Source organism: Bos javanicus, chromosome 10, assembly GCF_032452875.1.
Source record: "Bos javanicus breed banteng chromosome 10, ARS-OSU_banteng_1.0, whole genome shotgun sequence".
Taxonomy (NCBI): Eukaryota; Metazoa; Chordata; class Mammalia; order Artiodactyla; family Bovidae; genus Bos; species Bos javanicus.
This window is the reverse complement of record NC_083877.1, coordinates 28,538,596-28,555,992: the sequence shown is the minus strand read 5'-3', so window position 1 is coordinate 28,555,992 and position 17,397 is coordinate 28,538,596. Positions and strand designations below refer to the sequence as shown.

Genomic DNA, 17,397 nt, shown 5'->3' with positions numbered 1-17,397 from the left:
CCTAAAATAAGACGCAGGAAATAGTAGGTGCTCAATAACTTCACTTCAATAACTCTTGGTTCTTTGTCTTGTATAATAAGAAATAAACACGGGATCGATTTTCAGATGTTTTCAGGCATTTCAAACTTGAGCCCTTTAAAATAGGACCAAAGCGTAGCACTTCACACTCCCGTGACTTTCATACATTATTAACTGGATTCTGTAGTCATCCATGTGCTTAGTACTCTAATCACTGAAAAGTAGTAGTAACACAGCTGCAGTTTAACCTTAATGAAAATCTAGCAATGGCTATAACTCACTTGAAGGGAGCAATTTGCACTGGCTCTGCCTGAGGGCATTTTCACTGCGAAACCAGCCCCACTGGTGCCCTAGAGAAGAGGCAGGCAGAGGAGGTGAAGGCATGCTTACAAAGGGGATTTCTAGTTGTTGGGGAAAGGGATAGACTTTGAGAATCAGAAAGAACCTGGAAGAATTCTAATCAAACTCTTGGCTTTCCAAGGCAAAATCAGATCGACCTTAGGAAGTTTAAAGGGCTGATGTAGTGTCCCATATAGAGTCACTTTCTCCTTTGTGTGTGCTTAGTCACTCAGTTGTGTCCCACTCTTTACAACCCCATGGACCATAGCCTGCCAGACTCCTCTGTCCAAGGAGAGAATACCAGAATGGGTTGCTATGCCCTCCTCCAGGGGATCTTCCCAATCCAGGGATTGAACCCAGGTCTCCTGCATTGCAGGCAGATTCTTTACCATCTGAGCCACCAGGGAAGTCCTTTAGCCTGAGACAAGTCATTTGATGCAACTTTAAGTTCTCAGGTCCCTCAGATGGACACACGAGGGCTGGGCTTGCCCTCAGCTATCATAAGCGGCTCTGGGAACTCATCTACTGCTTCTTGAGAGCCCATCCAGTGGTTGAAATCTTACCATTAAGAAATTGGGCTTTGGGGGTTCAAAATCTTTTGGTTATTATAGTTGGCATTTTCATCAAAATGCCTGTGATGGAGTTTTCTTTGTGGGAGTGGTAGCCAGCTAGCTGAGAAAGGTACCCAAGTGCATAGGTCTGGAAGGGTGAGGGTGCGGAAGGCAGGACTCCAGACAGCTGGGAGGGCAGGTAGTACAGGTCAAGAGGAGAGAGGACATCAGATATTAACTTTATCTACTTTGCAAGTCTTCCGTGGCCCAGGCCTGCCATCCTAGGGAACGTGGGCCTGCATCTCAAGTGTCCAGTGGCCTTTTGCCCTGGCACTGGGCTGGGACTCAGGACACAGACCTTTTTGTTCCCACCTTTTATACCAAACCTCTCTCTAAGTCCACAGGCACCTTTAGTTCTCCCCTCTAATACTGTGGTCCCTGATATCTGTTTCAGAAATGCGAATTGACATTGAGCCAGGAAAAGATTACCTGAATACTCTGTTCTTTGAAGCAGATAGATTGCCACATTCCTAAACTCAGCGAATTCACTTAAGAAAAACAATTATTGGGGGCTGATTGGAAAGCTTCCCTGGAGGCTTTGGGGGCATTTCAGTCCTGAGTCTTGACTGCAAACTGCCCCAGTCCAGGTTATTCTTTGTCTTTTGCTCTCTTTGGCTCCTAGCGTGAAACGCAGCAATTGCTACATGGTCTGGGGTGGGGACATCGTGGCTACATCCCAAAGAGCGAGTCGCAGCAACGTGGACCTGGAGATTGGCTGCCTCGTGGATCTGGCGATGGGCATGTTGTCCTTTTCAGCCAACGGGAGGGAACTTGGCACCTGCTACCAGGTAGGAGTGGCATCAGGGACCATGACAGTGGCATCCCAGGCCTGGGTGCTCAGGGCTCTGCTCCTCAGTCTTCTGTGTGGTTGGCGTCTTCACCACAGCACATGGAGTTGATGTACCTACATGGTCCAAAGCTATCTAGGAAAACAAACAAGAACAAAATGACTTCATTTTGTTCAAAGAGGGAAAGATCTTATTTACTGGTTGATTAGAAATGCTGGTCATCTTTCTAGCAGATAAAAAGGTTTTTCTGTGGCATTGGGCTCTGAAAGGCTATTCATTAATTCCATCAGTATTTCCTGTGCAACTTTCACATTACCTACTCTAGAAGGCAATGGCACCCCACTCCAGTGCTCTTGCCTGGAAAATCCCATGGATGGAGAAGTCTGGTGGGCTGCAGTCCATGGGGTCGCTAAGAGTCGGACACGACTGAGTGACTTCCCTTTCACTTTTCACTTTCATGCATTGGAGAAGGAAATGGCAACCCACTCCAGTGTTCTTGCCTGGAGAATCCCAGGGACGGGGGAGCCTGGTGGGCTGCCGTCTCTGGGGTCGCACAGAGTCAGACACAACTGAAGCGACTTAGCAGCAGCAACACTATATAAGATACAAAGTCTAAAAGGTCAACAGAGATACTCCTCACTTTAAGAAACTTCTGTGCTCAAAATATAGACCTATAAAAACTGATTAATTTGCCAGGGAGTATTCCCTTTGCAAAAAAGGTTATTCTCATTCACTATGGCTTCTTTGCAGGGTCCTTAAAAAACTGCATTTATGTAAATAATGTATCTCCCTCTTTCACTGATTATAAACTGACAAACTCCTTGGGGAAACTATCAACTATATACATGTAGGTTTACCTGTCATTAACCACAAGAAAGCTAATCTGCTTTAAGTCGGATTTTTCACCTTTGATGGCCAAATAAGCTTGGGAAAAGCCACAAATTATATCTTCCTTTGGAAGTTTCACAGTAAGTGTTAGTACAGGAAAACTTTAAGAAATGGTTCAGAAAGAAACCTAGCCAACCATTTCTCATTTAATCAAGAAAAGCTTTTTTTTTTTAATTTAACAATTAGTAATATTCTATCAGCCCAGAGTTCTACAGAGCATACTATGAGAAAGGCTAAGTTAAGGAATTAAATATCTGTATTAAACCTTCTTGACACTTCAAAGGTAGAATGGAAAGCTTCCTGTATGTATGGATAGAGTGTTATCCAAGTTCAGAAAAGGAGTCTACTTCCATGGAAAGTAGCCAAGAAAAATTTATTACAGAGAAATCTTGATTATGAAACAGAATACTTCCAGGTAGAGAGAGAGAGGCATGTACTTGGTTGAAAGAAGGGCACAAAAGCATAATGGAGATGAAGGCATAAGCGATGTTTATGTTTGAGGAGTGATGGACAGATTAGAATGGGTAATGGTTGGTGGTAACAAATTTGGAAAGGTAGGGAGGAATTAGGAAGCAACGAGGAGCTCCAAAAGTGTTCTCAGGACAGTGGCAAACAGGGTTGAGGGGAGCTCAGCCAACTGCTGCTGCTGATGCTGCTAAGTCACTTCAGTCGTGTCCGACTCTGCGACCCCATAGACAGCAGCCCACCAGGCTCCTCCTTCCCTTGGATTCTCCAGGCAAGAATACTGGAGTGGGTTGCCATTTCCTTCTCCAATGCATGCATGCATGCTAAGTCGCTTCAGTCCTGTCCGACTCTATGCCACCCTATGGACAACAGCCCACCAGGCTCCTCTGTCCACAGGATTCTCTAAGCAAGAATACTGGAATGGGCTGCCATGTCCTCCAGCTCAGCCAAATACAGGAGATAAAAAGCTCTGCTGTAAATGGCTCCTGTGTCAATGGCTAAAGCCCCAGATTCCAGAATCAGCCCCAGGTTACAGCCTGGAGGCTGAAAAGCCCCTTGGCAGCCCTTTGTCTGGCTTGTGGTTGGAGAGCAGGGGTCCGTAGCTGCCCCAAATCTGAAATGTTAAGTGACTGAAAACACAGGCAGAGCCCTTTCTGAGGGCCAGGGACAGCTTGCCAGTGTGGCGGTCTTCCCCAGGACCTCCTGCAGTGGGTAGCCCCCTGCACACAACGCTGGAGCTCTTCCTCCTCCTGGAAAGAAGTGGAATCATCACCACTACTCAGCAGCTGGGACCCCACCAGCTGCTCCCAGAAAGCGGCCTTTGCAAATTCAGAAAGTAACATAATGTTCTTCCAGTACTTTCTCATGATTCCACCTTCCCCTCCCCTCTTAAGTCCCCTGAGAGGAGGCTTATATACATTACTATCGTCCTTCAGAATCCATTAGCTTTTTTCCATTAACTTTTGAAATGAGTTTGACTAAAGGGTCCTCCCTGAGCTGCTGAGAGTTCCAAGGCATCTAATCACATTTAAGGTCCCTAAATAAATAAATAAAACCCAACCCAGGGCATTTGCAGCAGCAATGACTTGCCTGCTTCAGGAAAGAGCCTATGATGATAAGAAGATGTTACAGCAAAGAGCAGATTCTGTGCCATTTGTGTCCTGTCTTTCACTGCAGTTCCTGGATGATGTGAAGTTGGTCAGTTTTCTGAGCTGCCTATTGGTATCTGCATCCCAGGGTGGATGGTGTGACTCCATGTGTGTAAATCCTCATGACTGCTCAGGGCTTCCAACCAGCTCCCACCCTGGGGTGGGAATGGGGAGGAGGTCAGGGCTCTGAGCAGGAACCCTCCGGAAACTCCCACCCACCCAGCCCCCTTCTCATTCCCGGCGAGACAGTTAACATGTCCAGCCGTGTGTCTGGTCTCCCAGCCCTGGGATAATTGTTATTCTGCAGTTGTAGCCGTTTTCATTTTTCAATTATCTTGAGCAGAGCAGGGTAGTAATATTTATACACTGGCTTTCCATTCAGAAAGGACCAGTAACCAAAATAATAAGAGAAGGATTCTCTCCAAGGTTTCCAGACCTCCCCATTAAATACTGCTACGCAATCTGAAAAGCTTTTTCTGTCTCACTTAATGTAATCATGGGAGAAATGAGAAATAAAATGTATGTTCAAGAGATTGTCCTCATTTACTGCCATCCCAGCCGCACAGCTCTGCGAGCAGAGGCCAGCTGTAAGATTCAGATTTACGAGAGGGGTTACCTTTCAATTCAGGCTGTTTCCTACGCCCTGACCTTCACACATGATTAGAGATAGAATGTCCATCATTGCAAAGACAAAGTAGATCAGCCAGCGATAAAAAGGGAAGAAACACAAAGGGAAGAAAGTCCATGGCACTTCGTGGCAGCCTCAAATCTGGACTCGCTGCTTATTCCGTCAGGCTGCAGTACCCCCTTCCAGAATATAAGCTCCTTGAGGGCGGGGCTGCCTCCCCTCGCGGGTTCACTCCCGTATCCCAGAACATGAGACCGTGGTACCTGGCGCCCAGGGAGTGCTTGCTAAGTATTTGTTGCAAACTGACCAACTTGGCTGGGAAGCCACTAGATTTTAGTTGCTGCCTAACACATTACCACAGAATTAGCAGCTTCAAGCAGCATCTGTTTATCATTTCATGGTTTTGTAGATTTGACTGGGTTCTCTGCCCAGGTCCACACAAGGCCAAAATCAAGGTGTCAGCTGGACTGAGCTGGCTCTGTCCTGAGGCTCTGGGCAGCCTCCCTTGCAAGCTCCTTCATGTTGTCAGCAGGATCCAGTTGTGGTTGTAGGCAGAGGTTCTGAGGTCCCCACTTCCTTGGTGGCTGACCCCTCTCTGCTCCCAGAGGTGCCCACATTCCCTCTCACGTGGTCCCTTCCATCCTTAAAGCCAACAAGGGCACAGCTGGTTCTTCTCATCCTTTGACTCTCTGATTTTCCATTCTGCCCCCAGCAAGAGAAAACACTTGTTTTTAAGAATTTGTGCAATTGGATTAGGCCCACAAGGATACTGTCTCTATCTTAAGGTCAGCTTGTTAGTAGCCTTGCTGACAGAATCAGTTTTGCCCCATGACATCCAGGATCACAGGACTAACCAAGGGGTCAGGAGGGCCATCTAGGATATTCCACTTACCGCACCATCAGTTGCAGCTTCTTTCCTTATGGACACCCATCAGGTGTTCACACTTGTGTGTTCTTGTTATTTTAGTGATTGAAGAAAAGTTTCCATTGTTCATTGTGGTGGGAATGTACTCTGAGGGTAGAAATAAACCAATCCCAGAGCATCCATCCTACATGCTTTCAAGGACCTCCTCTCTGCAGGGAAGTTTGAGGAGGACCCTGCCATTTGACTGGGTAGCTTATGACGTTTGCAGGGATCATTCCTGAGGGACCTAAAAACGTGTCACCTCCTTTAGCCTGTCACTCCCCATGATGGTACAATTTAGTTCAGCATCAGAAATCTCTGAGTGAGTGCATTTCTCTCTCTTCCACCTGGCTGATTCAGGCAAAATTTTCTCACCCACCAGACCTCTGTTTGCTTCAAGTTGCAATGACTTGAGAGGCACACATTGTTCTAGAATGTTACCTGTTAGAGTATTTGAGAAATCTGGGGCCAGCCTAAAGATGACTCTTGCTTTGTGACCAAAGTCACACAGCAACAAATCAGAATTTCCCATTTGTGTCTCTCACCCATAAACCCAGATCCTGGCACAAAGCAGGTATGTGATAGGCACTAAATAACTGTTGAATGTCCTCAGCAAAGCTTATTTTAGACATAGCCTAGGCAGTTCTCAGAGAAGGCAATGGCACCCCACTCCAGTACTCTTGCCTGCAAAATCCCATGGACAGAGGAGCCTGTAGTCCATGGGGTCGCTGAGGGTCAGACACGACTGAGTGACCTCACTTTCACTTTTCACTTTCATGCATTGGAGAAGGAAATGGCAACTCACTCCAGTGCTCTTGCCTGGAGAATCCCAGGGACGGGGGAGCCTGGTGGGTCGCCATCTATGGGGTCACACAGAGTCGGACATGACTGAAGCGACTTAGCAGCAGCAGCAGGCAGTTCTAGCAGCTCCATCCCTACCTATTAGTTTTACTAGCATCATCCTTTCATAATCATCCAGAGGTACCTGAGGCATCAGGTATAAAGCAACTGTCTTATCTGAAATGTGAGCCCACTGTAGTGTGCTTGAATGCCATATGCTGGGAACAAGCCTGGTGTTTAACCCATCTGGCCTCTTCATCATAAGCCAACAGCTCTGAACCAGACAATCCTTTAAGTCACTTCCAGTCTTAAAAATGTGTTTATAAATATTATGTCTAAATGCATTGAGGAAGTTTATTATTTACAGGAAGCCTGTAACAAATATCCTGGAAGAAAGGAAAATCGCTATATTCATTTTCTATTGGCTTATAACAAATTACCACAAACTCGGTGACTTAAGGGCCTCCCAGGTGACTCAGATGGTAAAGAATCTGCCTGCAATGCGGGAGACCCAGGTTCAATCCCTGGGTCGGGAACATCCCTCTGGAGAAAGGAATGGCAACCCTCGCTAATATTCTTGTCTGAAGAATTCCATGGACAGAGGAGCCTAGTATGCTACAGTCCATGGGGTCGCAAAGAGTCAGACACAACTGAGCAACTAACCCTTTCACTTTACTTTCAGTGACTCAGAAGCATTCATTCATTGTCCCATGGTGTCCATGGGTCAGGGGTCAGGACAGAATTTATCTGGGTCCCAAGCTCAGCATTTCCCAAGGCTGCAGTCAAGTTGTCAGCCAGGCTGTATTCTTTTCTGGAGCTTGGGGTCCTTTTCTAAATTCATGTGGTTGTTGGCAGAAATTCAGTTGCTTGCATTTGTAAAACTCAGGCTCCATTTCTTGCTGGCTGAAGCCAGGAGCTTACCACTTTCAGCCCCATGAAACCCCCTAGAACTCCTTGCCACATGGCCCTCTCAAAACATGGCAGTGTACTTCTCTGAGGCTATCTGGAGCAACTTCTTCTCCAGTCTGCTGAAATGGAATCTTCTCTATAATACAACCAATCAAGGGAACGACAGGCCTTTAGCTTTTGCAATAACCTGTTTGCTGGAAACAAGACACAGATTCTAGAAGAGGCGATTATTCAAGGGAGTAACTCACTGGGGGACGCTTTTCAGGTATGTCCACAACACCCAGAAGCCCCTAATTTGATGGGTCAGGAGAGTTGTAAGCATGTCCTAATGTCTGAATTTGCTTGGGCTCCCGTCTGTGGGGTTGCACAGAGTCAGACATGACTGAAGCGACTTAGCAGCAGCAGCAGCAAAGGACTTTCACTGGTAGGATTAAAGTCGCATTTCTTCTTCCGTGGTCCTCCAAGTCTGATCAAAAGCTCCACATTGAAGTAAATAAGTGATAAATGAAGGCCCTGATGTCATAAACATATCACATGCCTCATTTAAGCAGCAGCTAAAAGGCAGTTGGTGAATCTCACACTATTTAATGTAAGAAGTAAAATCATAGAGTGAGGAAGGGGTGGAGAGAAGTCTAGAGGAACCAAGTGAGGAGGAGAGGTTTTGAGGGAGGAGACAGGCTCTGGGGGCAGCTTCTTCATGGAAGTACCATGTGGTCCTTGCCTGCAAAGTTAGCTCTCGAGTGGGGGGACTTCTCCCTTCAGGGACATCGGGCCATCTCTGGAGATATTTTGGGTTATCATGACCATGGTGGGGTGGAGAGTACTACTGACATGTTAGTACATAGAGGCCAGGGATGCTGGTAACTACTCTACAATGCCAAGGACAGCCCTCACACAGAGACTTACCCAGCCCAAACCATCAGTAGGACCGAGGTTGGGACATTCTGCTATAATTTCACCAGGCTTGCCTGACCAGCGCCACGTGCCTTCAGAAAGAATACTGAAGTCACCTCACTGCCCTCACTCGTCACCTCCCATGAGCAGGAGTAATGCATGATGGTGCTCCCTGAGGGTCTCCTTGTGAAGAGCCAGTACCCTACCTTGTTCTGTGACCAGAGCACGCACTGCCTCTGGTGGGCAGATGGTAGCTCCCACCTGTGACTGCCCTCCTGCACGCTGGAGAAAGCTGCTGGCTTCTCAATTACCTGAGAGGGAAAATGAAAGGATGTGAGACCACTCAGCCCTGAGTGGAGAGAGGAGTATTGAAGTTAGGAACAGTGACAGTAGCTACCAGTAGGCCCTGGGTCTCTGGGAATTTCTGAACAGTGCCCAGTGAGCAGCCAGTTAGCTGTCCTCTTTCCCCTCAAGTTAGAATGAGGGCATTGATTGAAACACTCATGACTTAGCCCCCTAGGATTTTATAATTCTGGGCAAACCTTTGGATTTGTTTTGGTTTCCAGGTGGAGCCCAATACCAAAGTGTTTCCAGCCGTCTTCCTGCAGCCCACAAGCACCTCTCTGTTTCAATTTGAACTTGGGAAGCTGAAGGTATTTATCTGTCCCTTGTCTAATGGCTATACATAAGATGCACAGGCCATTATGGGGAGAAGCTCAGGCATGAGGAAACCAGGAAATCTCTGACCTCCTGCTTCTCAAATGCCCCCCCCCCACCTCTACACATCCATGTGAAATTCATGCCGCAGAACATAGGTTCCCATTTTCCCCTTCCCCTACTTCTTTTGGGTTCCAAAAGGATTAATGAATGCTCATATAACCCATTATGTCAGGTCTTTATTAGTGCTGGAAAAGCCCTCATTGGTCCCTGGATGCACTTGTCTCTCTTTAATGTACAGCTCACTTTAAGGTATGGCTCACTGTTGCTTATTGTGGGCTGACTGGACTGTGCAGTCACTGAGCATCTCTGAATTGCATGTGTCTGACGCCTTTCTGCCTTGTCCCAGAATGCCATGCCCCTGTCAGCAGCCATATTTAAGAGTGAAGAGAAGAACCCCGTCCCTCAATGCCCACCACGGCTGGATGTCCAAACCATCCAGCCTGTGCTCTGGAGCCGCATGCCCAGCAGCTTCCTGAAGGTGGAGACGGAGAGGGTGAGCGAGCGCCATGGCTGGGTGGTGCAGTGCCTGGAGCCCCTGCAGATGATGGCACTCCACATCCCGGAAGAGAACAGGTAGTAGAGGGTCCCATGGAGGAAGGGGAGGGGCCAGGAGATGGGGAGGCGGAGGCAGGACCCAGCAAGCCAGGGAGGGAAGGGGGAACATCCTCACCGGCCAAGGTCCAGGGTGGTTGCTGATTGCCCCAAAGCATGGGTTTTTCTTTTCTTTCCCTTCCCCACTTTAACTATCACTCGGAAATAGGAGCAGGATATTCACGATGATGTGCCAGCCATGGGGCTTTCACTGTAGCTCTGAGTTCTGCACTCAGGGACATTTCCGTGCCTTAAATTAAAAAAGGCATGGTCCAGAAATCTATTATGATGGCAATACTGGAAAGAATGAGGCAAGCCTAGATTGCTTGGAGAACCAAGAATCAGGCTCCTGGCCCCCCTTCTCATTAAGAGATTCTCCTGTTTTATGGCCTGGGTTCAGTTCCAGGGCTGCCACTTGCTGTTTGCGGCTCTTGAGTGATCTACTGGTACACCCCAGGCTTCAGTCTCCTTATTAATACAGTGAGATCAATGCTCACTCAATGGATTGCTGGGAGGGAAGAAAGGAAGTTGTGTAGGTAAAATCGAGTTCAGTTTCAGTTCAGTTCAGTCACTCAGTTGTGTCCAACTCTGCGAACCCATGGACTGCAGCACACCAGGCCTCCCTGTCCATTACCAACCCCCAGGGCTTACTCAAACTCATGTCCATTGAGTCCATGATGCCATCCAACCATCTCATCCTCTGTCATCCCCTTCTCCTCCCCTCTTCAATCTTTCCCAGCATCAAGGTCTTTTCAAATGAGTTAGCTCTTCGCATCAGGTGGCTAAAGTATTGGAGTTTCAGCTTCAGCATCAGTCCTTCCAATGAATATTCAGGACTTTCCTTTAGGATGGACTGGTTGGATCTCCTTGCAGTCCAAGGGACTCTCACAAGTATTCCCCAACACCACAGTTCAAAAGCATCAATTTTTCAGTGCTCAGCTTTCTTTATAGTCCAACTCTCACATCCATACATGACTACTGGAAGAACCAGTCTTGATTAGATGGACCTTTGTTGGCAAAGTAATGTCTCTGCTTTTTAATGCTGTCTAGGTTGGTCATAACTTTCCTTCCAAGGAGTAAGCATCTTTTAATTTCATGGCTGCAGTCACCATATGCAGTGATTTTGAAGCCCAAAAAATAAAGTCTGCCACTGTTTCCACTGTTTTCCCATCTATTTGCCATGAAGTGGTGGGACCAGATGCCATGATCTTAATATTCTGAATGTGGAGCTTTAAGCCAACTTTTTCACTCTCCTCTTTCACTTTCATCAAGAGACTCTTTAGTTTTTCTTCACTTTCTGCCGTAAGGGTGGTGTCATCTGCATATCTGAGGTTATTGATATTTCTCCTGGCACTCTTGATTCCAGCCTGTGCTTCATCTAAGCCCAGCGTTTCCATTATGTACTCTGCATATAAGTTAAATAAGCAGAGTGACAATATACAGCCTTGACATACTCCTTTCCCTATTTTGAACCAGTCTGTTGTTCCATGTCCAGTTCTGTTGCTTCCTGACCTGCATACAGATTTCTTAAGAGGCAGGTCAGGTGGTCTGGTATTCCCATTTCTTTCAGAATTTTCCACAGTTTATTGTGATCCACACAGTCAAAGGCTTTGGCATAGTCAATAAAGCAGAAATAGATGTTTTTCTGGAACTCTCTTGCTTTTTCCATAATCCAGTGGATGTTGGCAATTTGATCTCTGGTTCCTCTGCCTTTTCTAAAACCAGCTTGAACATCTGAAAGTTCACGGTTCACATATTGTTGAAGCCTGGCTTGAAGAATTTTGAGCATTACTTTACTAGCGTGTTAGATGAGTGAGTTCAGTTTATGGACATAGAATTAAGTAAGTTTTATTTTGTAAATGTTATTACCCCTTGATGACTTGGACAGGAAAAAAAAATGGAGGGCAGAGCTACATTGACATCCATGTAGCTCCCACTTAGGTATTCCACTGGGTCATGGACAGCAGCAGCAGCACAGGCACTTGTAGGGAAGGAGCAGAAAGGAGTCCTGCCAAGTAAGCTAATTGCAAAGGGTCCTCAGATTCTCAGTGAGAAGACAAAATGGAAAAATCTAAGCAGAGATCAGAGCCTGTGCCCTGGACCCCCACACCCATACACAGCTAAAGATTGCTACAGTCAGGATGGAGAAAGTGAATTGACACCAACTTACCTCAGGTTGGAAAGTGTTTCCTCTCTGGACAAGAGTGCAGGCATGTGTTTGTTTTCAGGAAAGGGAAAGCTGATGGTAAATTAGAGATCATGTAGATGAAGCAGATGGTAGATTGATGGAGAGCTTTAACTACATCTTCTTCAAGGGCAGAGGATGTCCTTGAGCCTACAAATAAGGAGACAGAGTCACCTGGCATGGACCTGATGAATGTTTTCAGTATTGAGGTTTGGACATTTCCCTAATGATGAGGACTTGGATATTTGGTAAGCTAGTGTCTTCTTTAAGTCTTTCAGACTTTTGAGACCCTTATAGTTAGAAATAGTGGATTATCAGGAGCTGGGATATGGACCAGAGCTGCAAAAGGAGTAATAACCTGTAAGCCCTCTATCTGCTCTGCCTTCCTTGGGCTGCATGAAATCTGGGGATTCCCAGAGTGAGCACTCTGCTGAATCCTGGCACATGGATTCACGTGGAGGAAATTCACATTTCCTCCACATGGAGCAGTTGATTGCTTGTCTCTTCCTCAGGTGTGTGGATATCCTGGAGCTCTGTGAGCAGGAGGACCTCATGCGGTTCCATTACCATACACTGAGACTCTACAGCGCCTTGTGCGCCCTGGGAAATAGCCGCGTGGCCTACGCCCTGTGCAGCCATGTGGACCTCTCCCAACTCTTCTATGCCATTGACAACAAGTACCTCCCTGGCCTCCTGCGCTCAGGCTTCTATGACCTGCTCATCAGCATCCACCTGGCCAGCGCTAAGGAGAGGAAGCTGATGATGAAGAATGAGTACATCATCCCCATCACCAGCACCACCAGGAAAATCCGCCTGTACCCGGATGAGTCCAAGAGGCACGGGCTCCCTGGAGTGGGCCCGAGAACGTGCCTCAAGCCAGGGTTCAGGTTCTCCACCCCCTGCTTCATCACCACCAACGAGGAGCACCAGAAGCAGAGCCCCGAGATTCCCTTGGAGCTTCTCAAGACGAAGGCACTGGGCATGCTGACGGAGGCAGTGCAGTGCAGCGGTGCTCACATCCGGGACCCTGTCGGGGGTTCCGTGGAATTCCAGTTTGTGCCTGTGCTGAAGCTCATCGGAACCCTGCTGATCATGGGGGTGTTTGATGATGATGACGTTCGGCAGATCCTCCTCCTCATCGACCCGTCTGTGTTTGGGGAGCACAGTGGGGAGACGGAGGAGGGAGCAGAGAAGGAGGAGGTGACGCAGGTGGAGGAGAAGGCTGTGGAGGCTGGGGAAAAGGCCAGCAGGGAGGCTCCCATCAAAGGCTTGTTGCAGACCCGATTACCGGAGTCCGTCAAGCTGCAGGTAACCCGGGGCAGCCAGCATCTTGCCCTTGGAAAGAACTAGGGAGGGAGACAGGGCAGCCTGGTGATGCGTCTGGACTGTGGACATGGGCCTGAATGTGGAGTGGAGCAGAGATGTTGAGGGAGAGCACCCCCTGGTCCTGCTTGTTTCTGAGCTGGAACGTACTCTCTAGTGAAAGTGAAAGTGTTGGTTGCTCAGTCGTGTCCGACTCTATGCGACCCTATGAACTGTAGCCCACCAGGCTCCTTTCTCCATGGGATTTCCCAGGCAAGAATAGTGGAGTGGGTTGCCATTCCCTTCTCCAGGGGTTCTTTCTGACCCAGGGATTAAACCCAGGTCTTCTGCATTGCAGGCAGATTCTTTACTGTTTGAGCTACCAAGTCTCCCTAAACCAAAATGAGAATACCAGCCCTCATCAATAAGGTACCTGTTTTAGAATTGTTTTTCTGGTACCAGTGATAGATTTTCCCTGATCTTATCTCCTATTCCTTGGGACTAAAGGGCTTATTGGTGAGATCTTGTCTAGAGACAGAGAGGAGCCTTTGACTGTGCAATTGACCAAAGGAATTGGCTTATAGGATGACCACACTCATCACCTACTCTCATACATTGCCATACCCTGATAACCAGGCTGATGTGGGCCTGTTATACTGGCATTCAAAGAAAATGCCATCTGAGCTAAGAGTCCTACTCATTTAGGGTTGCCCCCTTGGCATCACCTGAGGAACCTCAGTATTTCTTAAGACATAGTCTTACTAGACATGAGCTAGCATCAGTGATGTACTGGGGATGATGGTGACTTTGTCTTTTCAGCATTGAGAAAAGAGAAATGAAAAGAAATAGAGGAGAAATTAACATAGTGCTGTAAATCAATTGTACTTCAGTAACATTTTTTAATGAGTTAAAAAAAAAAAAAGAATAATGGAGGAGAGGAGTTTGTCTTAGTGGAGTGAGCCTAGTCCAGGAATCCCTGGATTTTAATTCCTGCTCCTTGGCCACTTACTAGCTGAATAAATTTGCCAAGTTAGTAGCCCATCAGTCTTAGCTTTATGATTTTTAAAATGTGGATGATGATATAATTGTAAAACAATATTAAAATGTGTTTTTATAAAATATAATTTGAAATATATTTAGTATAAAATATATTATAAAAAGTAATCTGCAATTAAGTTCTCTTATCCAGTGTGATGGTGTTCATTTCATCAAAGCCTTAAATATAGAGCAGAAGCATAACAAATTTCACATATGTACCTTAAACATTTTATTAAAACATATAAATGTGCTATTCTGATGGAGGGCCAAGACCTTTTCTTTAACATGAGTCCCTGACTGGCACATTGAGCTCTCTCCTCCATAGATGTTACCTGTCATGTACCATCTATGATTGCCAGTCTGGGGTCTTTAAGGTACCCTGAGATCTAGAGGTAATCAAAAGCAAGCTGAGTGCAAAATGCTTCTGGATTTTTATGATTTTCCTAATTTTTTATACTTGTTTAACACTCAGTTTTAGCATTTTGTTTTTTTAAAAAAACTTGACTTTCTCAGATGCTCCCTAGTCACTCAGCTTCGTTTTCCTATTGTATTGACCTATGTGACTTTAAATGGTAATTATAATCACAAGTAGAATGGGTGTAAGAGATGGGTCCCACTTTACCTGGTGGGAGCAGAGGCTGTCCTGCTGGGCAACAGCACCCCACCACCAGGGGCCTTGTCTGTGCCCAGACACGCTGGAGGGTGCTCCTTAGTCATGTGTGTGGTGTTAAGTGGACATGGGTGAATAGAACTTCTGCTTTAGTAAAAATATGCAAAAAACACATAAAGTATGGCAAGTGCCTGGCACAGTGTCTGGCAAATAGCTGGTGCTCAGTAAGCTACAGCTGTTGTTTTTTTTATTAGTATAAATTCTAATATGATAAGATTAGCTATAACAATCCTGATAAATTGATCAAACAGTGCCGATAAGCAAAAGCAATGAAAGATTCATAGAGAAACCAAAGACTGACTTACCCATCACCTAGAACCAGAAGATGTCAGAGAAGAGACTCAGTCCTCAGATGTGCGATTTGGTGATGGTCTCTGTACTGAGCTTTGAGCCCTGGGAGAACACCCTCCTACATGCTGTTCTCTGTCTCCACAGGCAGACGTGCTTTATGTCTAATGAGCTCATTTCCCTGTTGTAGTTCTGGTCTCAGCAGTGAAGAACTGGGCTCTAGGTTCAAATACTATTCTAGAGTCGTCCAGTAGTAGCCAATTTGGATTCCAGTAATAGCTCTGTGGTTACTGTATAACACTGGGCAAGTTCCTCAAATTGTCTAAGCCTCAGTGTTACCGTCTGTAGATTGGGAATGATAATTGCATCACCAGGGGACATGAAGTGTTATTATATTCTCATGTGTGTACACTTTTACAGATGTGTGAGCTGCTCAGCTATCTCTGTGACTGTGAGCTGCAGCACCGGGTGGAGGCCATTGTGGCCTTCGGTGACATCTATGTCTCCAAGCTCCAGGAAAATCAGAAGTTCCGCTACAACGAGCTCATGCAGGCCCTGAACATGTCTGCGGCCCTGACCGCCCGGAAGACCAGGGAGTTCCGCTCGCCCCCACAGGAACAGGTGAGAACCTTCCAGCCTGTTCTAGGGAAGAACGGCACCCTCTGGAGCAGAGTACACATAGCCTTTATGTGAAAGGGCAGCCATGAGAGCTAAGGGAGATGGAAAGACCCCAGCTAGCACCAGCAGACAGGCTAGTACTGGGCTGAGCTGATAAGCATCTGCCAGGCATCTTGGGTGGGAAGATAACCTTCTGAAACCGCATGGGGAGGGGGCCAGGCTTTCTCCCATCCTGCCATCCCACATGCCAGGGCCTCTGTCAGTAAGGCAAAGGCCAGATCACATCACATCACTAGACCAGCATCCTGCTTCACCCTTTAGAAGAATTTTTGTCTAGTCCATCCAAAAGCCACTCCTCTCCATCAGAGAGCAACACAATATGGTCAGCATTTCCTGATTCATGAGGGCAGGTGCACATTCTTTCTCATCTGAGGGCCCAAACCTCTCACCCAGTTATGGAGACCCCCCTGGAATCCGCCCCCCAACTCCAGCTCCAGGAAGCCTGGAGAGCAGAAGTTGTGTGAGGAAGTCCCTCCTGTGATGTTCTGTCTCCATTCTCTGTGGTCCCCGCCTTGGCCTCACTCAGATGGAAAGACTGGAAAAGAATGAAAATCCTGAGAAACTTGGAGATAACAGAGGGACATCTTGTAAAATAATAGTTTCCAGTCGTCTCTGCTGCCCAGCTGTTTATATATATCCTGTAAGCCATTCAGCAAGGCTCCCTTAGCGTTCAAGGAAAAAGATAGATCTTTCAGGGAAGAAATTCATTTTCTGTCTCCAAAACCAAATCTTTGGATCTTATACATATTTGATAAGCAGCCTATCCATAAATTGTTGTCAGTATGATTACCACCACTTTATATTAATGACTCCACCACAACTTGGTCCAATTACTTTCCTAAAACCTGTTTTATAGGCTACAGATATTTATACTGGCTTAAAAAGGAACCGCCTCTCTGGGTTTTTTAAGATTCCTTTGAATGATACTGGCCTTGATAAAGAGCAGATCCATCTGCTTCACCACTCTTTGCTAGAGGCAAAATGCGAGGCCCTGTGGACGGATGGGAGCAGATAGTTTGTGCTGTGCTAAGGAAAACGGAGTGAGTGTGCAGTGAGCAAAGTGCAATGAATTATTCTTGAAGGCTTTACAAATGTTGTCAGGCTGCTTTTAGACCGGCAACAAGTGTGAACATTCCCTATTTCGGCTGGGCAGATGCTGACTCACATTTGTGAAAAATGGGATGGCAGATGATGTGGTGATTAAAACACCGGTGTTGGCTTCAGAGCCTGGCTGCCATTCCGGCTCTGCCATCACTCATGGTATAGTCTTGAGCATATTACTTCTCTCTGTCTCAATGTCTTCAGGCTGCAAAATGCAGATAATGTTTGTGAAAATCCCACGAGATAATTCACTTAGTTTGCTTGGCAGGAACTCAGCCACGTAGTAAACATTCTGTAAGTAGGAAGGGCTGTCATCAGTTTTCGTGTCAGAGGTATTTGCCTTTGCCTCGTGCCATGTTAGCTCAGTTGGTAAAGAATCTGCCTGCAATGCA

At 46.6% G+C, this 17,397-nt stretch overlaps 1 protein-coding gene across 1 annotated transcript in view; it reads left to right on the top strand.

Annotated features, from left to right (window-relative positions):
- Positions 1–17,397, top strand: part of RYR3 (ryanodine receptor 3) — a 557,133-nt gene that overhangs the window by 367,864 nt on the left and 171,872 nt on the right. Inside the window, exons 32-36 of the mRNA XM_061430666.1 lie at positions 1,591–1,756; positions 8,999–9,085; positions 9,499–9,725; positions 12,441–13,236; positions 15,647–15,847. Coding sequence (XP_061286650.1) covers positions 1,591–1,756; positions 8,999–9,085; positions 9,499–9,725; positions 12,441–13,236; positions 15,647–15,847 — 1,477 coding nt within the window. The remainder of the gene's footprint in view (positions 1–1,590; positions 1,757–8,998; positions 9,086–9,498; positions 9,726–12,440; positions 13,237–15,646; positions 15,848–17,397) is intronic.